The sequence below is a fragment of the Dinoponera quadriceps genome, unplaced genomic scaffold, assembly GCF_001313825.1.
Source record: "Dinoponera quadriceps isolate SergipeBrazil2010 unplaced genomic scaffold, ASM131382v1 scaffold827, whole genome shotgun sequence".
NCBI lineage: Eukaryota > Metazoa > Arthropoda > Insecta > Hymenoptera > Formicidae > Dinoponera > Dinoponera quadriceps.
Genome location: NW_014554941.1, coordinates 122,343 through 144,304, shown reverse-complemented (window position 1 = coordinate 144,304; position 21,962 = coordinate 122,343). Strand labels below are relative to the sequence as shown.

The 21,962-nt window shown below is 35.2% G+C and overlaps 1 protein-coding gene across 13 annotated transcripts in view; it reads left to right on the top strand.

The window, feature by feature from the left end:
• Positions 1-21,962, top strand: part of LOC106742667 (glutamate-gated chloride channel) — a 101,097-nt gene that overhangs the window by 68,953 nt on the left and 10,182 nt on the right. For 3 of the 13 annotated variants that reach the window (XM_014615841.1, XM_014615846.1, XM_014615851.1), the window contains 5 exons: positions 6,664-6,756; positions 8,963-9,115; positions 9,535-9,749; positions 12,394-12,444; positions 21,284-21,397. In XM_014615841.1, coding sequence (XP_014471327.1) covers positions 6,664-6,756; positions 8,963-9,115; positions 9,535-9,749; positions 12,394-12,444; positions 21,284-21,397 — 626 coding nt within the window. Of the gene's footprint in view, positions 1-6,663; positions 6,757-8,962; positions 9,116-9,534; positions 9,750-12,393; positions 12,445-21,274; positions 21,398-21,962 lie in introns of all 13 variants that reach the window. The other 10 variants (XM_014615844.1, XM_014615850.1, XM_014615843.1 and 7 more) reach the window with 6 other exon arrangements.

Sequence of the window (21,962 nt, the reverse complement as noted above, 5' to 3'; positions counted from 1 at the left end):
CACAATTAATCGCCTTGTATTATATTTTGACAGAGAAATTGCGAATTGCAATACATTGTCTAACGTGCAACTCCTAATATAAAAACTATCAAAATGTCTAGGCCCGTCTATGAATGGACAATCATCGACCGATGAAACGATGTTTGATTCTTTTTCTTTAAAAAATCGATTTTTTCGATGTTTTTGAAATCGATTATTCCTTATGTCAATAGTTTTTTTGTTTCGATGTTACTAAATTTATATTACTAGAAGTCTTAGTATTTTTACCAGTTTTAAATATAAGATATACTGCAGAAATGATCCATTTACAGTTGAGTATTTTCTAAAATAGTGTCCTTAAATTTATTTGATGCATTAACATCCTTAATACTATTGATCAAAAGGATTATAAAGGAATTGGCTTTAAATTGCGCTAAAGGCTGTAAAAGCAGAAATAATAATAGTTAGAAGAATAAAACACAATTGCAATGAGAACAATTAGATTACATTCCTTGAAATTATCGACCATCCCCATCTTGGTCCCTCATATTCGTTATAACAAATATTTCATTGTACCTTATCCTTTATGCTTCATCACTATGTGCTCCGTTCGGATATTCTTACGTCCATGATATTTTCAATGTAAAATGTGTCATACTTCCTTGTATAAATAATTAGATTATTATTTGCACTTTGAGCCTGTTTCTTTTTCTGCACTGGCTGAATTAACTTATACTAGTTCTCTATTCATCTCTTTCTTGAGATTTAATGGGAAAGAGAGGAAAAGAGTACCGGTGCAAAATAATGCAGGCAGTGCAGGAACAAAAACAGATCCTGATTAGATCCAAATAAAATGATTCCAAAAAGAAACAGTCACTTTTTCATTATCAGGCGATACTTTTTTAATTGCTCACGTACAAGGGTATATTGAAAAGTTTCCGACCTGATTAAGAAAAAAATATTTTTTTTGAGCTAATGAAATTTATTTTTCAACATAGTCTCCTTTCAACTGAATACACTTGGTCCAACGTTCTTCTAAATCTTTCATTCCCTCAGCATAATAACTTTTGTCCAAACTCGAGAAATAATCATTAACGGTACTTATCACTTATCACTTCAACATCCGACGAAAATTTCTTCCCAGAGGGTAGTGGTGGACCCAAGTTTCGTCGACAGTAATAAAACGCAGTAAAAAATTTACTTCTCTTGAGATCTTTGTTATAATAACCTTGTTATGTTACCTTTGTTATAACAACCATGTTCAGAAAATTTCAATTCAATGTGATTGGGTTTAGATTTGGACTTAATGACAGATAATGCAACACATTAATATCGTTTCTTTGTAAGAAATCTGTTGTGTACCGATCAATATATGCACGAGCATTATTTTGTATCGAAATAAAGTTTTCTGCCATATCATTTCGCAAAGACAATATATATGATGATGATGGTACCATGACAATGATGATGGTACCATTACAAGTTCCGTGCGACAGAAAACAGAAATTCATACCCAAACCGTTATAGAATCACCTATATAAGCTTTTATGCTTGCCACATGACGTTGTTTATACCTTTCTCCACGTCGTTGCTAAACTCTAATACGACGATTATTTTCGTGTAAAATGAAACGCGATTCATCAGTGAATAAAATGTTTGTCCATTGTTGTGCAGCCTATTGTACGTAAGTTTGTACATATTCTAGACGAGTACGACGGTAATTTAATGTTAGTTGAACACATACGTTATTTCTGGAGCTTAAACCATGCAGTCGTCGGCGTATGGCCTGATCACGCGATTTCTTTATCTGCGTGCGACAACTTTATCATTTAATTCGCAGTAGTAACAGGATTATTGAAAACTGATTCGACAATCTGTCTGTCTAATCTCCTGCTAGTAACTTATCGACATCCCTGCCATTTCAGTCTAACAAAACTCTCAGTTTCTAAAAAGCGAGATCAAGTTCGATTAACAGCTGATTAACTTACATTCATACATCTTATAATATAGCATTTAAAATCTGCCTATAACAGGGCAACAATTGGAGCTGCCTATGCTTCTATTGTCTTCTTGACGTTTGGAAAAAAGGAAGCACTTTCAATAGATTCGATACAACTTCATCGATTTTATTTTTCTTGCTGGGGCAAGATGTATTCGCTATTCATCAATCGTGATGTATATTCGCAGCAATTCGTGACAATTTCGCGACAATTCAATGTAGATCATCTACACTGTTTGTGAAAGTTTAAAGAAAAGAAAAGTTATTCGTATCCTTTAATTTTCCATGAAATTTGTACATAACTGTAATTGAAACATTTTTGTTCGTCGTGAATAAATAGCGAATACGTAGTGTAGTTCACGTGAAATAAAGTGTCCGAAATGTGCAAATGTATTGCATTTTTGGTTTGAAAAGATTAGCTTAATGTTTCGCTACAAGAAGAAATATTATGAACAACTTCAGACTAATTTTGAGAGGCGAGATATGATTATGGCGAGATATGCGAAGAGCAATACCTCGTTATGGAATAATAAAAAAACATTCTCACTATTTAGCATAATTTCTTTTTAAACGTCTCTATGATTACTCCAAAAGAATCGATCATTTCTTTACAATTATGGCAAAGTTATATCCAATTAATGAAAATTAATAAAAATATAATTTATAATAAAAATTAATAAACAACTTATTTTTCATGTACACGAATATTTACCCAGAAGCCTCGATAAAAAAGATACCCAATATCAGTTAACGAATAAAGGAATTACGCATTATATAAGATGGAGTTCCAAATTTACGTTCTGCCAAGGCAGCAACTTTGTCAAAATAATTTTATTAAAAATAAGTGGGTTCAAAACGAACTCGTGAAGACCCGGAAGGACTCGTGAACATGTGTACAGATCACCGAACCAACACATCTGCACTCGTCAGCGATTTGTACAAGACTCGGCACGACTAGAATCTCTCTAATCAGAGTGGCGAATAGAAGAGTTGTGTCATTTTTCATCGAAATTGCGCGAGAGAGAAAGAAATGTGTGCGATCTCTGTCTATCATATAGGTTGCGTTTTTTCTGAGCGTTCACACTGTAAACTCATTCTATTATATCTTCTCTTGACATGTAATAAACAACAAAGATAGAATGACAGCACGTGAATGCCCAAAAAGAACGCAGCCGTAGCCATTTTATGTATAATTCCTACTTTTCAATTTATTTATAATTAATATTAATATTCTATTTTAATTTGAGCATTTCTTTATGAAAGTACATATTCAGAAAATAATTAAAAAAAAAACTGGCGAGAATGGATACAAAATGGCCGACCAATCAAAAGTGGTATTCGTATGTTGCTACTCTTATTAGAGGCACTCTAGGCACAACCAGTAAGCATTGCTGAAAAGAAGCTTCAACATTTCGATACATTCGAGAAATTCGATAATTTCAATACGTTCGAGATATCGATTGCCATGCCTTTTTTATAAGTGGATTTTATGCACGTAAGTTGCTTCAAAAAACACAATGGTTGTATAACGGTTGAATAATTTGTCAATATGTATATTGATGTAAATTTAGAAATCTAACAGTAAAAACCAATAATCATTGATTGCTCATTGATCACTTATATTTTCTGAACGCAGCTATTGAATACAATCAGATGAAGAATATAACAACTGCTAATGAGAAGAAGTTGGAAGTTGGTTAAACATGGCATGGACGAAAATATAAAGATAAAGATAGCAGCCGCCTATGAAACTTACAATTGCAAAACTTGCAGAACTCGTAAAATAATTCCAATCTCAATCATACATCATTATACGTGGGCGGTCCGATAAGTACTTAGCCTCACCGCCCGATAGCGCCACTATCGCAAGAGAAATTTACTATTGTGTAGTACATTCTCGTAGCCGGCTACTGTCAAAATTTCAGCCGAATCGGACTCGTAGATTTGTTTTGACCGCGTGTGGAAGCGGGCATGTCCGCGGATTTTAGAAAAATGGAAAAAGAGCAATATTGGTCGATGATTTGATTCTTGTTTTTGGAAGGGAAATCGCGCAGCGAAATCAAAGAGCGCTTGAATGCTGTGTACGGTGACTCTTCTCCTTCGATGGCGACCGTCAAAAATTGGTTTAACGAGTTTCAACGTGGTCGCACGTCGGTTTTTGATGACCCACGCCCAGGTGCCCCGAATATGGCTACCACGGAGGATACGTGACAAAAATCCACGATCTCGTATTGGCAGACCGCCGATTGAAAGTGCGCGAGATAGCTGAAACAGTCGCCACTTTTCCAAAATTTTCGTTTTTCTTTTGTAGGCTAAGTACTTATCGGACTGCCCTCGTATTTGTTATAAACAGAGCTACAACTTTTATTATATCAAAATATCCATATTATCATAAAAAATTATGCATACTTCTTTATATTTTAACTTAAATAATTTGTATAAACAACCACCATGCTCACAATAGAGTTTAGTTAAAACTATTTAATTCGATAAATATTTATTATGCATTATCTCTTTCAGTTTAGAAGATAAGAGAAAGAAGAAAGAAAAATATAAAAGAAGATGGTCACTTAAAGGGGGATATCATGTATATGGTAGATTTACATACGATATGATATTATCTATGGAATGTGTGTGCGTGCGGATTGTTGAATGCGTCGTAATAATTTTGTTTAATTTTATTATAATGAGGAAACGTGTAAATAACGGTGTAAATTAGTTTCTAAGTGATACACTCACTTGTTCTCTTTTGCCTTTTCAAGGGGTCCTATTCTTCTTCCTTAGGCGTATATATTCTTTTTTATATATTTTATAAGTTAGATCTGTCAGAGATACAAAGTTAAGTACTGCGCACAAAACGATATACGAGCACATAGTACGTGTATAGTTGTATATAGACGCACAAGAGAATCACTTGTGCATGCGACGTAGCAGTAAACGGAATATCCGTATTGTTTTCTCCCGTTTGTTGATTGACGTCATAGTATTTGTATTATATTTTGTCGAGTGTATGATATAAATGAAAATAGATCCCCTAGATTGCCTTAGAAAATGCATATTGGCAACCTTGGATCCTGTCTCGCTTTTCAACTGAACCCGCCGTGGTTTGCTTTTGGGGTGAGGCTTTCTTTCTTACGATGACTCTTCATTGGGCGTTCTTCATTGTTAAAAACGACCTTTCTTCGCCTTCTTGCGCTTGCAACTGATCAATTCACTGCGGTATTGATAACTACAACGAAGGAATCTGAAGAAACTGCAGAGCTCGTCGCGCTATTTTGCCGTGTGACCAATATAGAATTATGTTTCGCCCTAATACAAAAACATTATTCATTTAACTAATGGCTTCTGCTATAGAAATTAGGATTTACGTGTGTGTAGAGAAACGATTGACTTTGCTGGCAAGCTAATGAACTTTAGATCGCTTCTTGGTCATCCGGTTGCGGCGAGACTTTCAACTTTGAGGCGTGAAACTTTACGGCATGTCAGACCTATTGATTGTCTTGGCTACGTATTTCTCATGTACCTTTTTCATATTGGCATCTCAATATCACTAAATTAATAAAGGCTGCTTTCTGCCAAAGCAATCTATTCTCATTTTATTAAGTATTATCATATTTCTCATATTATATACTCATATCTTTTGATCGTCATAAACGTACAATTCGGTAACGAGCGCAGTAAATAAGAATGAAAAAAATATATATATATCAAATCGTTCTACTGAGAATATAAAAAAACGCGAATGTCGCTAAAAGATCGAAAAAGAAAAAAAAAACAGAAATAAATTCACTCGTCTTTGATAGTTATATTAATTAATACGTTTCGCCTTAAAGGACTTAACCATGGCGGATAGCGGATATGCTTGATCTGTTTACAACGGAGAACGTACTATTACATCGTAGTAAAAGTTTACCGGTAGACGATACGTGATCCGATAAGAGGCGGAGAATGTATATAGATATTGGCATTCGAAATTATTTCTGGTCTCTTGTATCTTCAGTTTTTGAAACTTTCACCAGTGTTCTATTTTCTATAACATTTACTTCTTCTATCATTATATTACTCAGATTGCGCTGTACGCAACATCGATCTTGACTCGTATGTAATCCATTATTCCAAATTAACTTAGCACTGTCTGGGATTGCCTTGGGCTGCGTTCCTTTTACGCGCTGCAAGAGCTTATAAATATCGTTTCCATTTCCTTTGACATTATGAGCGCAAACAGAACACATAATGACGTCATAATTCGCGCTTATAAACGCTTATTCTATCAAGGTATAGCGGCATGAAAGTGAGCGTCTAAAGAGAACGCAAAGAAATTCATATAACACTCACAGCGCATTAGCGTCCAGAAGGAACGCAGCCTTGATATATCATCCGTTGACATGTACGTTATTATTCGTCATACACGGGAAAAAGAAAAAATTATCGCAATCGTATTTAGAATGCAAGACACGAAGATAAAACGGCAACGGTTTTTAGAAAACGGCTCGTAAAATCCGTACATCAGGGGGGGGGGGGCATAAGATTGGTTGTCAATAAGGCCTAAACATTGTCGTGGATCAAGCATTATTTTCGGGTTTTACGGAGATCTATCCCTCTTTTCGAGAGGAGCAGATGGAAAAATGCGAAAGAAGAAAAACGAAAAAAGATAGGAAGGAAGATCGTGGGCTGTTCTGTTGCAGCTGATGGACAGATCATGGTCGACTACGAGGACCAGTTCGATGAGTTTGGAGACTCTAAGTGCTCGCTGTGCCAGCGCAGATTTGAGGAGCAAGGTAAATTACTTCTATCTCTTCGACGCGAGTCTAATATGTCTGATAAAGCTATTCGAAGAAGAGCAGTGAGGGAGAGAGAGACAGGACCAAGCTTACCAAACTCAAGATGCCAAGTCGCCCCAAGTAGATTACTCGATGTTGCTTCGCATATAATATTGATTTGCGGTACAAAATTGCTGTACAGTTGGTACGATAAGTCTATGATAAGTAGATGTACTGCCCACATATAAAAGTCACTAAACTAGTAGTTAGATATTGTGAACGCGCAAGCGTCGAGAGTTTACTCTTCTATGCGTGTTTAGTTGCATTACAGATCTTTGAGAAAGAAACAAACGCAGGAAAAGGAAGGGAAGATTCTCTTTATAGAGTACATACTATTATTATATTTAATTTTGCCTCTGTTGTCGTTATGATTTATATCGGTGCTTAATTATTGACAAGCTTATATCATATAGCGCTATAGAGTATGGATTCTGTTTGGGCGCGATTAGTAATGGGTCGTGAGATTAGAGTAGCCTCCAAATGATTTTTTTATCGGTGTTTAATATTATCATTACGTGCGTTGTCCAGTACAAGCTTCGCTTTGTCTTCATACGTTCATATTTTTATTTGCACAATGTTTCTACACTGAAATTTTTATCTACTTGCTCTCTTAATTAGATACTTCTAACATGAAGCGAGGACCCGCTTGAACTTAATTTCTAAGGCAAATCCAAACAAGACGGAAGCTTCAAATTAGTTTACAATGTACATAACGATGACTGTCGAATGTCATCGGCATGAACCGCTCGTGTATTATCGAACAAATGCTTGTATTTTTCCGATGTGGAAAATAAATCGATAAATATAAACGAGATGTATTGGGATTGTTCGTGAGAGAATCGTTAGTTTGATGTTCCCCCTAATGGTAGATGTTCCTTCATGCCTGCCAGTCTTTTGACAAATCCTTCTTTAAAGCCTTTCACATTAGTACTTTGCTGAGCTTGAAATGTTTTCGCGAATGTGGAGTTTGGTGACCATAAATTGAAGATTATATGCTGTTTTCTATCTCTTTCCTTTCTACGTATTCTAAAGTACACGCCTTCGAACACCTCCCCGTCACATAATTACGTAACAAAAATCCAGCATTATGTCACATCTTCAATTAAAATATTAAATGTATCTAATTCCAATAGAAATATAGAATGCTTCCGCTAATGTCTGTTTGAGCTAGTTTCTCTAGGGATGAAATATACGATAAGTACAATCATCTATTAACATCATACTTCATTGCAATTCAATGCTGTCTTATATTGCCATGAGATGAGTTGAGTTAGTGGCAACATCAAAAATATTATATAAGGTAGTTATTTCGCAAAATTTTACAAAGTATAAGACACAATATATTTTTATTAATTTATATTAAGATTATAATTATTTAAAGTTCCAATTTTTGTCATGGCATCGATCCACTGAACTCTGCAATTAACTACATTTAGAGATATTACTTACTATTTGAAAAGATAGCAATAATAAACTTATATAATTATGTTTATTAAAGAAACATATATTTACCAACATTATCTATTTCTTTCATAAATTTATTTATATTTGTAATAAATATTTTCTATAAAACCTATTGAAATCAGATTCACTCAATAAATAGGTTAAAATAATTAAATTTTCTAAATTTAGGGTAACACGTTTTAAAACTGCCTGTTAATTTTATATAATTATAACTTTAAGTAAATATAATCTTAATATTAATAAAATATATTATGTCTCATAATCCGTAAAATTTTTGCGAAATGATTACCTTATATAGTATCTTCGATATTATTGCTACTAACTCAACTCAACTTATGGTAATACAAAACAGCATTGAGTTGTCATGAAATATGACAGCAATAGATGATTGTGCCTATTGTATATTTCATTCATAGGGAAACTAATTGAAGCAAGCATTAACGAAAGCACCCATAAATACATTGTTATGTCCATACGCATACATAAACGATATTTTTCTTAAATGTACCATTTTTGCAAAACAAAAATTAATGTATAGATACATAAATAGCCAATAAGAGATAACATTCAATATTTGAGAGAATATTCGGAACATATGTCCATTGATCGATTCGAATACTATCTTCTTTCTGCTCTCTGGAAATACGAATCCCCATCTCTACCTCAACATGGAAAATGAAGTTACGTGTGCATGACTTAGGTAATTACAGCTGCTTGAAGGTGGATCTAATCTTCACGCGGGATCGCGCCTTCTATTTCACTACGGTTTTCATCCCCGGTATTATTCTGGTAACCAGCTCCTTCATCACATTCTGGCTCGAATGGAATGCCGTGCCGGCGCGAGTAATGATCGGTGAGTCCGCGCAACAAATACCACCTCATATCTCAAAAATCGACGAATTTATTTCGACCCATGTATTCTTTAACTATTCGAGATGAGTTGATCGAAGTGACTGACCTCATGTGCCGCACAGCGACGAGAAAGAAATCATTTATCGCGTGTATCGAATACAACATACTAGTGCATCATATTAATAGAAACTAGAAATTCAGTTCAAATTATATTATTTTTACCTTCATTCGCTTTCCTTTTCATTCGTCGTGCCTGTTCTTCGGCTAACTATTGGTCCGTCTATTCCATATACAAACATACACNATATATATATATATATATATATATATATATATATATATATATATATATAGCTTTTGGCATGAGAAAGAGAAAAAATAAAAAACACAACGGAGAGAAAACGTGGTTTCGTGTTTCAGGTGTAACAACGATGCTCAACTTTTTCACCACGTCGACTGGCTTCCGGGGAACGCTACCCGTCGTTTCAAATTTGACTGCCATGAACGTGTGGGACGGCGTGTGCATGTGCTTCATCTACGCGAGTCTTCTCGAATTCGTCTGCGTGAATTATGTCGGTCGCAAACGGCCGATGCACAACGTTGTCTATCGTCCGGGCGAAAACCCCGTCACCCAGGTACATTGCTGATTGATGTGTCCTCGATAATTTTGTCGACGTGACACATATACTGCACCCCGTCACAAATATTCAGCGACGTGAATTTAAATGGGGCCGTACTGCCTTTTTCGTGCAATTAATATTAATCAATACAAAGTAAAATATGTGATACAACGTAAACCGATGCAGATCGTTTTTTTTTTCTCAGAATTAACTGTAATGTTTGGAGTCGGTTTAAAACGAGTCCAGTCGCTGTCTCACGACAGGAACAAAATAATTCTTAAATGTAAAAGAACGGTACCGAATTCTCTTATTTTTACATACTTACAATTAATTATATAGCATGTACATACAGAACATCTCTAAACGTTTTCAACCGATTCTAATAACTAGAACTACTATTTCATGCTAGATAAGGGTAGTAGGCAGTATTTGCGGAAGAATGAATTAGTCGCCCAGTTCGCTGATATTGACAAGCGAGAATATTAATCGTCATTCTTAAATGTTATAAACAAACCCGGAGTTACCGCGTTGCGCGTATGAATATAAATATAATGCGACGCTCGACACTCCAGCTGATGTATCTCAGAGTTACGACTTCGCCGGGTGACGATAGACATTGCATCGCTATTAGGTGAGGATCACAATTGGATCAATGTCGCCGGTATGTAGTATTGTCAGAAGAAGACAGATCTTTCCTTCAGCAAATTGAAATGGTAGATTCCGCGAGGACTTGTATCGAATTTGATTTCTAAGACCACAGTCGCGATCATCTTTCTGGTTTCACCAGATAGGAATAACTCGCAAGAAGATTGCGACCAGAAAGTGATTTTATATCTCGAACGGAACGGATAAACGCCAGGTAAACATACGTATCCAAAATCGGAGTCTCATTCATCATATGACTGGTCTCTCATACTTGCGATCAAAGATCCTGGTGATGTGAACGCGATGAAAAGCTGTGTATTTCCGAACTTCCTGAAATCGATTGTGTTGTTGTATGATCGTAGCAACTGCGCGAATGAGTAATCGGTTATGCCGCGATACGTTTTCCGTCGAATTTTTATGTAACGGACTTTCCACGCAGTGTCTGATACTTCCTGACAGGCTATTCATTCTTTTATCGCGTTTACATCTTGCACATGTGAACTTGTTGGCGTGACCTTGCACAAACACAGTATGATTTCTTTTAATCTCTCTGCATCTCTCGAGACTTCTATATCTATATAGTTTCCTTTCGATTCGTATCTTTTCTTTTCCAGAGAGTGTGAGTATTATTTTCTATTAGATCTCGGTAGTATATATATCGATACACTGTAAAAATGCCGCGAAAAATCAGGCACGAATCGTATCACATCCTTATCAGCGGTGATCAGTCGATCCTTAAAACTATAACACACGTATTTAACAAGAATTTTGTTCATTAAATGTACTACCAATTAATGCTTCGAGTTTAATGCACGAAAGCATCTAAGAGACACGTTTTGAAAGGAAGAGAAACGACTCGTTCATATTTCAAACAGACAGATAGCCTATCACGGAGCAAGTGTGAGCACCACTGGCATAAATAGCGCGCTATTCCTTCGAAAGTACTCATTACTTTCGAAAGAGACTGCGATATGCATGTCTCCGCCATTTAATTCCTTTTTTCTTCCTCCCTGATATCTTTCATTCTCACTTTTTCTCTCGATTTCACTTTTATTGCCGATTTTTCATTCTCACATATGTTTATTCACGATTTCTTCCCACCTTCTCCCCTCTTTTTTTTCACTTCCTCTCTTATTTTTTTAATTATTACCCTAGTTTCCTAATTTTTGTATAATTTTTTTCTTTTTCCTCATTCAAAAGTCCTTTTAATAGACTGTTGCCTTCAAGCTTTTGTAAATTTTTAAGATATTCGTATGTCTCTCTCTCTCTCTCTCTCTCTCTCTCTCTCTCTCTCTCTCTCTCTCTGTGTTTTTTATTATATATAAAAAGTCAGGAAGGAAATATATAAGAAATATTAATCTTCCTGACTATGGCAAAAAGTATTCTTTGCAACACTTAACATATAATATATAAAAATATAATTACAATATAAATTTCTACAAATTGCGGAGGGATTATTTAATAGGGAATCAATTATTGCGAATATTAATTGCAGATTAAGAAGGTTGTGTTCGACATGAAAATGACGGTTACTGTACCACTTGTACGTTCCAAGTTGGGAAGAATTAATTATTCAGCATGTACGTTACGCAGCCGGAAAATTGTATCCTGTCGCTAAGATTTATTCCAAAGAAAATTCGCGGCCAACATCAGGCTTTTATTTGCCTATCGCTTTTATTATAGAAATATTAATCTTTGAATTTGTATAATATATATTTTTTTTAATTCTTTGATACCCTTATACACTTTATCAAAAAGTAAAGTATAACGAGTGTAAAGCAAGAATTGAAATATCCATAAACTGTGAAAAACTATGATAAGAATTGGACACACTCTCCCTTTGTCTCTTTCCTTTTCTCATTTTCATTTTCATTTTTCACCTTTGTCTCTCTCTCTCTTTCTCTCTCTCCCTCTCTCTCTCTGTCTGTTTCTGTTATAAACACGATTAGTAAGAATTTGGTTGGTGGATATGTTGGTGAGTAAGTCTCTTTGTTTGGTGTCTGTGATGTTGCAGCGGCTCCCAGCGGTGCTCAGCAGGATAGGAATTATATTGGCCAGCCCCTTGGTAAGAGCCCCCATTGCATTAAGGCGCGGTTACGACTTCACGCGTTTCCGGTTCTAAATTACAAAATGCCCTCTCTCAGTTTATTATTGGAATATTATTTCAGTTGATTATTAAAGCCTAGCAGAAAAATACGACAAAAGAATGTCACGATTTGAAAAAAAATCTATTGCGACACACGTATAGTTGTGCCGTCAATAGTGTCGAAGGGAAATGATTAAAAGAAAGAAAAGAAATGAAAGAAGACAGTTCACGTGCAAGGTCCTAACCGTGTCCTGAGAACATACGGACATATTATATACACGTATAGACACAGACACTTGCTCTCATTATCATTCCGGAAGTCGTACATTTTTTGTATTTCCTTTTCTATGTCCGTATTTATACTGGCGATGTGTCATGAGGAGCACGAGGATAGAAATGCAAAGATCTGGCGCGAGAAAGAGATACTTATGAAATTGCACAATATTCACTTTCGCTTTGGAGTGATGCTCACGCTCAAGAAGAACATCTTCGTTCTTGTAATAACCCTTATTTGTTTTGATTGGTACTATGCGACAGTTGCTTCGTGGAAAACACAATTAAGTTGTATATCCCATATATCAAAAACATAAACGACACTGATATTCGCGTTCGAACGTAATATCACAGAGAAATGGGTCGTTTTCTCTCTCTCTCTCTCTCTCTCTCTCTCTCTCTCTCTCTTTCTCTCTTTCTTTTTCTGTCCCTCCTTCCCTCCTTCTCTATCGCAAGCAATAACAACTGTTTAGTAAAGTTATACATTACGTGTACATAAAAAAGAACATTAAAAAGTCTACAGCTTCTCTAATAATATATGGAAAAAGTTAAGACATTTCTACGTGAAAATTTCGTTTGGTGCTTCATTAGGTGCGTGTATCCGCAACTAGATTATTTTCCTTTCCCTCGTGCTCTCTTCTCACACATTTCTATTCTAGTCTTTATTTGTTTTTTTCCCTATTGATGCATGGTTAATGCATGTTCTCTGTAATACAGAGTGCAAGTTATATGTAAATGCACAGAACGACGAAAAGAAGAGACTCATTCCTCCGACTTGTAATGTATAGATGAAAGCAGTCAAGGTTTACGAATCAATTATTTTCTCAGGCAGGTTTCGGATGGGAAAAATAAAGATATTCTTCGCCAAACATAATCTTTAATCTTGTCTAAGGAACAATTCAGGTCGATTTCAGTTATTTCAACAATGAACCTTAATTTTTCCACTTACAAAGAGTGGACACAATAAGTGCCTCACCAATTTTTACCTCCTTCCACATAATGAATTTATATAAAAAGTAAATAGATCCGTGTCTGAACGATTTGTCTAAAGCATCTTCTAAATAGTAGTTTTTAATATTTGAGATTTCAAGCGTTGCGTAATGTACATCGAGAGCCCGATAAAAAGGAAGCTAGAAAACTGCGCCTATCGACTGCGCTATGCGATGCTGCTTGCTGACTTCTTTTCTATCGAGACGTACATTACTAAACGTTTGAAAATTCAAACAGTTAAAAACTACTATTAAAATTACAATAAGGCGTAATTGGACAAAATGTTCGCATACAGGTCTATTTATTTTTTATGTAGATTTTCCACGTGTAAGATCAAAGTTAGTTAGGAACTTACTGTGTCTTCTTCTCGTAAGTAAAAATGCTGATTTCTTTTCTACCGAGGTCTTGACGTATATTACTGAACGCTTGCAGTTCAAACATTAAAAACTACTATTTAGCAGGGACATTGGATAAAACGCTCAGACACGGGACTAATTTAATTTTTGTGTAGATTCATAACATATAAAGAGGACAAAATCAATGAGGCACACATTATATCTTCTCCTTGTTAGTAAAATCTCATAAGAGCAATTACTGTGCATTTATAAAAGAAATAAGATCTCGTTAATTCATTAAGTAAATTTCCCTCCCCGTCCACTCTCGCCTTCCTCGCATATGGCCTGCGTTTTATATCGATGATGGAGAATCATTAAAATGTACGTATTACGCATGAAATGCATGGAAATGCAACGTATACATGCATGTATGCATGTTACAATTTTATTCGATGCGTGTTTAAATTTCTTGTCGATACCTTGACGAGGACATATCATCGCTTGTAATAAAAGCAACGAGATTTGTGCGATAATGAAAAAAGATACGCTTAACTATCTTTTAATCGCTTCAATAGTCCAATCTGCTTTCTACGTTTCACATTTTACAGTTTTATATACATATAACAAAGTATATTCTCCTTTCAATCATTTTTTTCGCTAATGCTATATTTTACGTTGTAATTGATTTAGAATAAATTTCTCTTTGCTTATGCCTAATTATTAGCTAGATATTTTATTAATTATTTAGTAGTATCTTGAAAATTAATCTTTTTTATTTTTTACAAGAAATCTGCAGTCCAATAATTGGTATACTTATTTGTCTTCGGTGTGAAAGCATTAATTAAAAAATATCGGTATATTTTTCGCGATTGTTTTAAATAGTTTTCACTCCATCACCAGCGACCAGGATTTTTCGCTTTTGTGAGGTAACTTTTGTGTCAAATTTCAGTTTTCTGCTTATAATCACCGAAGTGTCCTGTTGATTATGTATATACATATTTTCTACTTATTTTTTGCCATTACCAATCAGTATAATAATGTAATAACGAACATAATGAAAACATCATGGCCGCTGGCATATTGAGGGCGTGAGGACATTACAATCACCTGCAGAGAACATTTTAAAAGTAGCGAAAAGGCTTTAAAACGTTGGCAGATTGTCCAAAAAGAAAGTAGAAATAGTCATCAGATAATTATCACATGTCAAATGCTTTCTACGTCCGATATCTTTCCGCATAGCTCTCATCATGACCGATGATCACTAATTCCGATTAAAACGAATAAAGTAGAAGAGCAGGTTTTGTAAAGTCGTAACTCGTCAGGCGAAATAATTTTTTTTTCATCGGCGCAAAAGTCACGAGTGTGTAGTTATAGGAAAGTCATTCTGCTCAGAATTGTAAATCGCGCAACAATTCCACGCAAAGAACGATTAAATGTGTAACTAACTGGAAATTATCGTGTGTGTGTACGTATATATATATATATATATATATTGGGAGTACAAATTAGTTCGGTCCGTTTTTTGTGGTCAAAAATGCATTTATTTCAGAACAAAATGAATGAACAGATTAATCAAAGTATTGTCCATCGCTGGCTATTACTTTTTCCCACCTCTCAGGCAATTTTCGAATTCCATCTCGAAAAAATGTCTCGTCTTTTGAGGCGATCCAAGTTAGGAGTTAATTTTCGATTTCTGCGAAAGAAGTGAACCGGTGACCTGCCAAATCGTGCTGCATCCGTTGAAACAACCAGTAAGCAGAAGAAGCAATGTCCGGCGAATACGGCGGGTGCGGTAAAATATCCCACTTGAGCGTTTCCAAATAATTTTTTACGACTTTTGCGACATGAGGCCGAGCATTATCATGCAGAAGAATAACTTTGTCATGTTTTTGCTCGAATTCCGGCCGTTTTTCTCGTAATGCACGGCTCAAACGAATCAATTGTAGCCTATACCGATGGCCCGTAATGGAATCGCCAGGTTGTAGCAGCATATTCTTTGTCTTCGAATTTTTTTGGCTGTCCAGAGCAAGGCTTGTCTTCAACGCTGAAATTACCATTTTTGAAACGTTGAAACCATTCCCTACATGATTTATCAGTTGGAGCATTGTCACCATAAACTTCTACAAGCATTCGATGCGCTTCAGCTGCGCTTTTGTTCCAATTAAAGTAGAAAACTAAAACCTCCCGCAAATGCTGCTTAGTTAACACAAAATTTGACATATTCAACACAGTAAAAAACAGAAGTTTTGTATGAAACTCAAAGCGATATAAACTGAATATTATTGACAGATGTTTAATCTCTCTGAAACCACCGAAATCAGCTGTCACTGTGAAACATTCATAACAGCCAGAGCCATCTTTTGAAAACGGACCGAACTAATTTTTACTCCCAATATATATATCTATCTATCTATACGTACACACACATGAAGGTTATTTGATAAGTCTGGTAAAAAAGCAAATAAAACACATTTTTTAAGCAAAATCGCCTTTATTTCTCAACATAGTCTCATCCGAGGGCGATACATTTGGTCCAATGAATTTCAAATTTTTTAATACTGTCGGAAAAGTAGGCGGTTTCAAAGTCTGCAAAATACTCATTGACGACGACGATGACTGCCTCATTCGATGAGAATTTTTTTCTACCGAGCCAAATTTTGAAATTTGGAAACAGGAAGAAGTTGCACGGGGCCAAATTCGGAGAATAAAACGGTTGAGGGCTCAATTAGAAACCCAATTCGTGTAATTTTTCCATTGCAACAGTCGACTTGTGGAACGGCGGGTTATCTTAGTGGAAGGGTCCTTTTTTGCGCGCCAATCTTGGTCGTTTATTTTTCAATTCTTCTTTTAAACGGTCCAACAATGTTGCATAGTACTCTCCTGTTATTATCTTACCCTTCTGCAAATAGTCAATTAGGATAATTCCTTGGGGAATCTCAAAAAACAGTGGCCATCATCTTTCCAGTTGACAATCCGCAGGATTTTTAGCATCAATTAGTGACTGTGGACGAAATTTGGATCCACCTCTACACTCCTGAATCGAAGGAGCAGTAAAAACAATGAACAATGCCTGGTAGAAATGCACCGAAAAAGACGAAGACTGTTTTGTCGGCTAGAAAGATGATGACCGCTGTTTTTTGGGATTCCCAAGGAATCATCTTAATTGGCTATTTGCAAAAAGATAAGACAATAACAGGAGAGTACTATGCAACGTTATTGAACCGTTTCAAAGAAGAACTGAAAATAAACGGTCAAGATTGGCGCGCAAAAAAGGACCCTTCCACCAAGATAACGCGCCGTCCCACAAGTCGACTGTCACAATGGAAAAATTATATAAATTGGATTTCTTCCTGCTCTCTTCTTCCTGTTCTCATATTTGAAAATCAGACTCGATGGGAAGAAATTCCCGTCGAATGAAGAAATTATCGTCGTCGTCAATGAGTATTTTGCAAGCTTTGAAACAGCCTACTTTTCCAGCGGTATTAAAAAAATTAAAAATTCATTGGACCATATATATCGCCCTTGATGTAGACTATGTTGAGAAATAAAGACAATTTTTTTCTCAAAAATGTGTTTTACTTGCTTTTTTACAAAATTTACCAAACAACCCTCGTGTATATATATATATTAATCTCAATTCTCGTAGTATGCAAGACGGAAAAGAGTAGACCGGACATTATAAAAAGAAAAATGGTTTACTTCTGAAGATCTCCTAGCAACGATGATCATCAACTGATTTTTAAAAGCGGAGTAACGTAGTAAGCAGCGAGTGGCAAGTGATACAGCGCTGTGCGCCGAAAAGAAACACGCCTCTCGCTATCAATTGATACTCATCGTTACTAAGAGATCTTCCGAAATAAACCATTTTTCTTTATATAAAATCTGGCCTATCTCTTCCTATGCGCTCATTATTTCGAACAAAATAATTAATTCCTCACTAATTATTGCCCTCACAGCACATCAACGTTCCAGTAAGATTACGATAACCTTAAATAGTAAGCTGGTAATAGTTCACATTAATAAACCTGTCATTAGCTTCCTAATAATATGTGAATGTTTGTTTAAACTTGTTCCGTTGACATCCCAGGGATTATAACATTATGATAATATTCATATAACATGTCACTCCTTAATCCCAATAAAAAATATTTTATACAAAATTTTATAAAAAAACGTTTCCTAAATGTTGAAACTTAAAAAAGGACTCGCTATATGTTGAGACTTAAAAAAGGACTCGCTGAGATCTTCTAACATGCAAAGAGGAAAAAAATCGTTATTTCATATCTTTTCGTAGTTTTAATTCCAATCAGCGGCTAGTCATCTATCCATTTACTAACCGCATTCGTTGTTTGTCTTCAATGATCAGACAGCTAACATTGACTTCAATGGCTCTAACGATATCCTTATAACTTATTATGTTTATATAATGTATTCTTACAGTATTCACAAAATATTGTAATGTAATTTGAATATTTACTCGCAAACATTAAAAACAACACAACAAAAGTTGATATGCAACGAATTGATATGATGAAATACGAGTATTATTGTACCAAAGACGCTATGACTGTTTTTGGCTTTTTAACCAAGTGTTATTATGGTTATTACAAACAATAAATTAATTGGAAACGAATCCAAGGGAATTAAAGTTAAACATACGGGAATATTAAATTTAAAGAAACTTTTCTTTCTGCAAGTCATATGCTAGTCCAAATAAAATCCAAATTATATAAAAGTCAAGATATAAAGTTGCTAAAATATTAAAATAAGATTTCATTAATATTCCGATAATATTATAATATAAAGTTATATTATAAGGTTAATGTATACCAGTAACATTCCCATTAAAATGTATGATTGTAACCTCCCTATAATCTTATTATAATGAGGTGAGGGGATTGCATTCTCTATAAGAAAGCTGTTTTTCGTAAATATTGGATATTGTATGTCGTATCATCGAACACTGCGTGGGTCTTCCATAATATATCAACATATGCGAAAAATGCGATAATTTTTGCAATTTTAAAAGAAGCTTCTATTAATCTTTCAACAATATTTTAATATAACGTTATATATTGTAAAGTTGTTAAAATTTTGACATAAGATTCCAATAATCTTCCAACAATATTGTAATGCAAGGTTATATTGTAAGGCTAGTAGTATATGCTAGTAACCTTCTCATTAAACTATGTAAGGTTGTAATTTCCTTGTAACCTTAGTGCAATATCCGGTGTTGTGAGGGTGCGAATTTTGCAAAATGGTACGTGACTTTTCTGCTTAGTTTCTTTCGTTCTACTTGCACACTACGGGAACCGAGATTAGTTTGAGACACCCTGTATAATCATATATATTTCTACGTCTNTATATATATATATATATATATATATATATATATATATATATATATATATATATATATATATATATATATATATATATATACATATATAAACATAATTATGCCTTGACTATATATGGTATCCACAAATTGCTTTTGCTATTGAATTTACCTCCATTGAAGCTTGACACATAGCATAAGCTTGAAATGAGATATCTTTTGCAACAAGGCGGTGCGGGGATCCGTTTGAAAATTCGCCTAGTTTCGCCGCAAACGTTTTCAAGCGAGATCACGGAGAAAGACGAGTCGAGAAGTAATTGTTACAATGTTATTTCGGATCATATTTCGGAACTTTCAAGGTGTCTCGTTTTAAAATTGATCTTATATTATCACATTGGTCGCATACATTTAAATAGACACCGTAGCTTCTGTGCTTCTCTTATCATCTTTCTCCTCCCATAAAAATCTGAGAATTGCAATTTCACGAAAATTACGAAGAGATTATCTAGATGGCGACGATTCACGATATATTTTGTGAGGGGATCTGTATTCGAGGAACTATCGTATCAAATACGAACTGTTTAAAAGTATACAGTTATTTTATTAACGGGAATAATGTTCGCAACGGACCGATCTTAAAAGAAACTAATCGACATCAAAGACTCTGGTACTTTGAATAACATTGTGTTCATCCAGTTGGAAAATATCGTCGGTAATCCGAATCACTTCGCAATTAAATCTCCAAACGATAAAAGTGGTGGCAACTTTTTGAGCAAATAATTCAGGAGTGTGTGTCGCGATACGGAAAACTATTTTCCACTATGAACAAGTCGATCGAATCGTCCAACGAACATAACATGAGAACATCATGAATAGATGTTTATACGGCATGTAATTCGTAAGTTATACGCAGAGGCACGAAAGTATTGATTGATATACGTACATACTAGCGATGTCAAATACTAATGAAAAGCAACGATTCACTCTTCGATCATTTCATAACGGGCGAAGACGATCCGTTTGATTCTCGATATTTCATTTATATGTTCCTCCTCAATTCATGCGATCGTGACGACAAAGTATGTTATATGTGATCCTTGTCACATTGGGGAGAGGGACAAAATATAATGGTATCCGTTTCACGTATCAAAGACGGATGTACATGTTGTATTTTTGTATTTAAACAGAGAAGACAGCTCGTTATTTTCATCAGCTTCTCGTTGTCTCTCTCTCTCTCTCTCTCCCTCTCTCTCTCTTTCTCTCTCTCTCCCAATATATGATCGAGAGCTTTCAACATTGTTTCGAAACGGTAACAATTGTCCACAAAACACTTCTTGAATGAGCTGAATGAGCACAAAAATAGCGGATGTTCCCTGTCCGTTTAAGCGCAACAACATGCGTACTTTATCTGTCTCCGATGCGTATCTGCGTCAATCTTTTTCGAAAGTGTCACACGCTTTTACGCGCAAGCTTGATTGCCTCTTTAGTCTCCAAGCCTTTAGTACGCTTACGTTATTACGCTTGTAAGAAATCGCGCCACGATCATTCAGTCATCATCATGTATTCTTCCGAAAAATCGATTATTACGTTATCGGGTTGGTATAAATGAATTGTTGCGTATCAATGATATCGTAACGATTCTCATATTTATCAATCGCTTGGTAAGCAAAAGTTCAAGGAATCGATCGGTTACACGCGGGGAATGTGAAAAATCGAGGGTCATCCAAATTTGTTTAAATTCGAGAGAAGTACGAAATCCCGTGTTCGAAGGAAGACGTAGAAAAAAAAACGCGAGTTGGAAGGGTGGATCGTTGTTCAAATAACGCGTTGTTATTAAGAATATAAGTTTCTTCTACGGAGACCCTGTCGGCAGGGTAAAAAGAAGCGGGAGGGAGCTACCACTGGTGGTGCTACTGGACCGAACGAGATTGTCACCTGCACTAATTGCGGACCTAATCCCTGCACGCATACCGCAACAAACGGTTGCACCGCTGAGGTAAGTAGGCTCGTTACATCTTATAATAATGATTACTAACCATTTAAATGAGACCTTATGATATATTATTCTCTTGGGAAATATAAAAAGACAATTAGAATTCGAGTAGGATCAACGAGAAAAAGTAAGATACATATTTTTTGTGTAACTTTTTCCATAGAATCGATTGGCGTAATCAGTTCTACCAGCCAATATTTAATGATTTGTTTATAACAATTTATTGCAACACTTATTTTTACACGATATTTTTTATGTCCAATATGGTTTTTCATATTCCGGTCTTATTTGCAATTGTTGGTTTTTTGTTAACCTTACTGATCTAGCCATGGGCTTTAATGAGTTAATTTAAAATTAAATAATTAGTCTAAAATATATGCGTATGTGTCTTTGGTTAATCTTAAATATAAATATAATATATATATAGTATAAAGTTTAGTATCTACGAAAAAAATTTAGTTCTCATACAACTGAGTAGAGACCAGAGAATGAAAACTCTGTAACAAGAAATAATATCTATGTTACTGTGACTGAGAGGAATCATGTAAACATTCAGCTGCATTGAAAT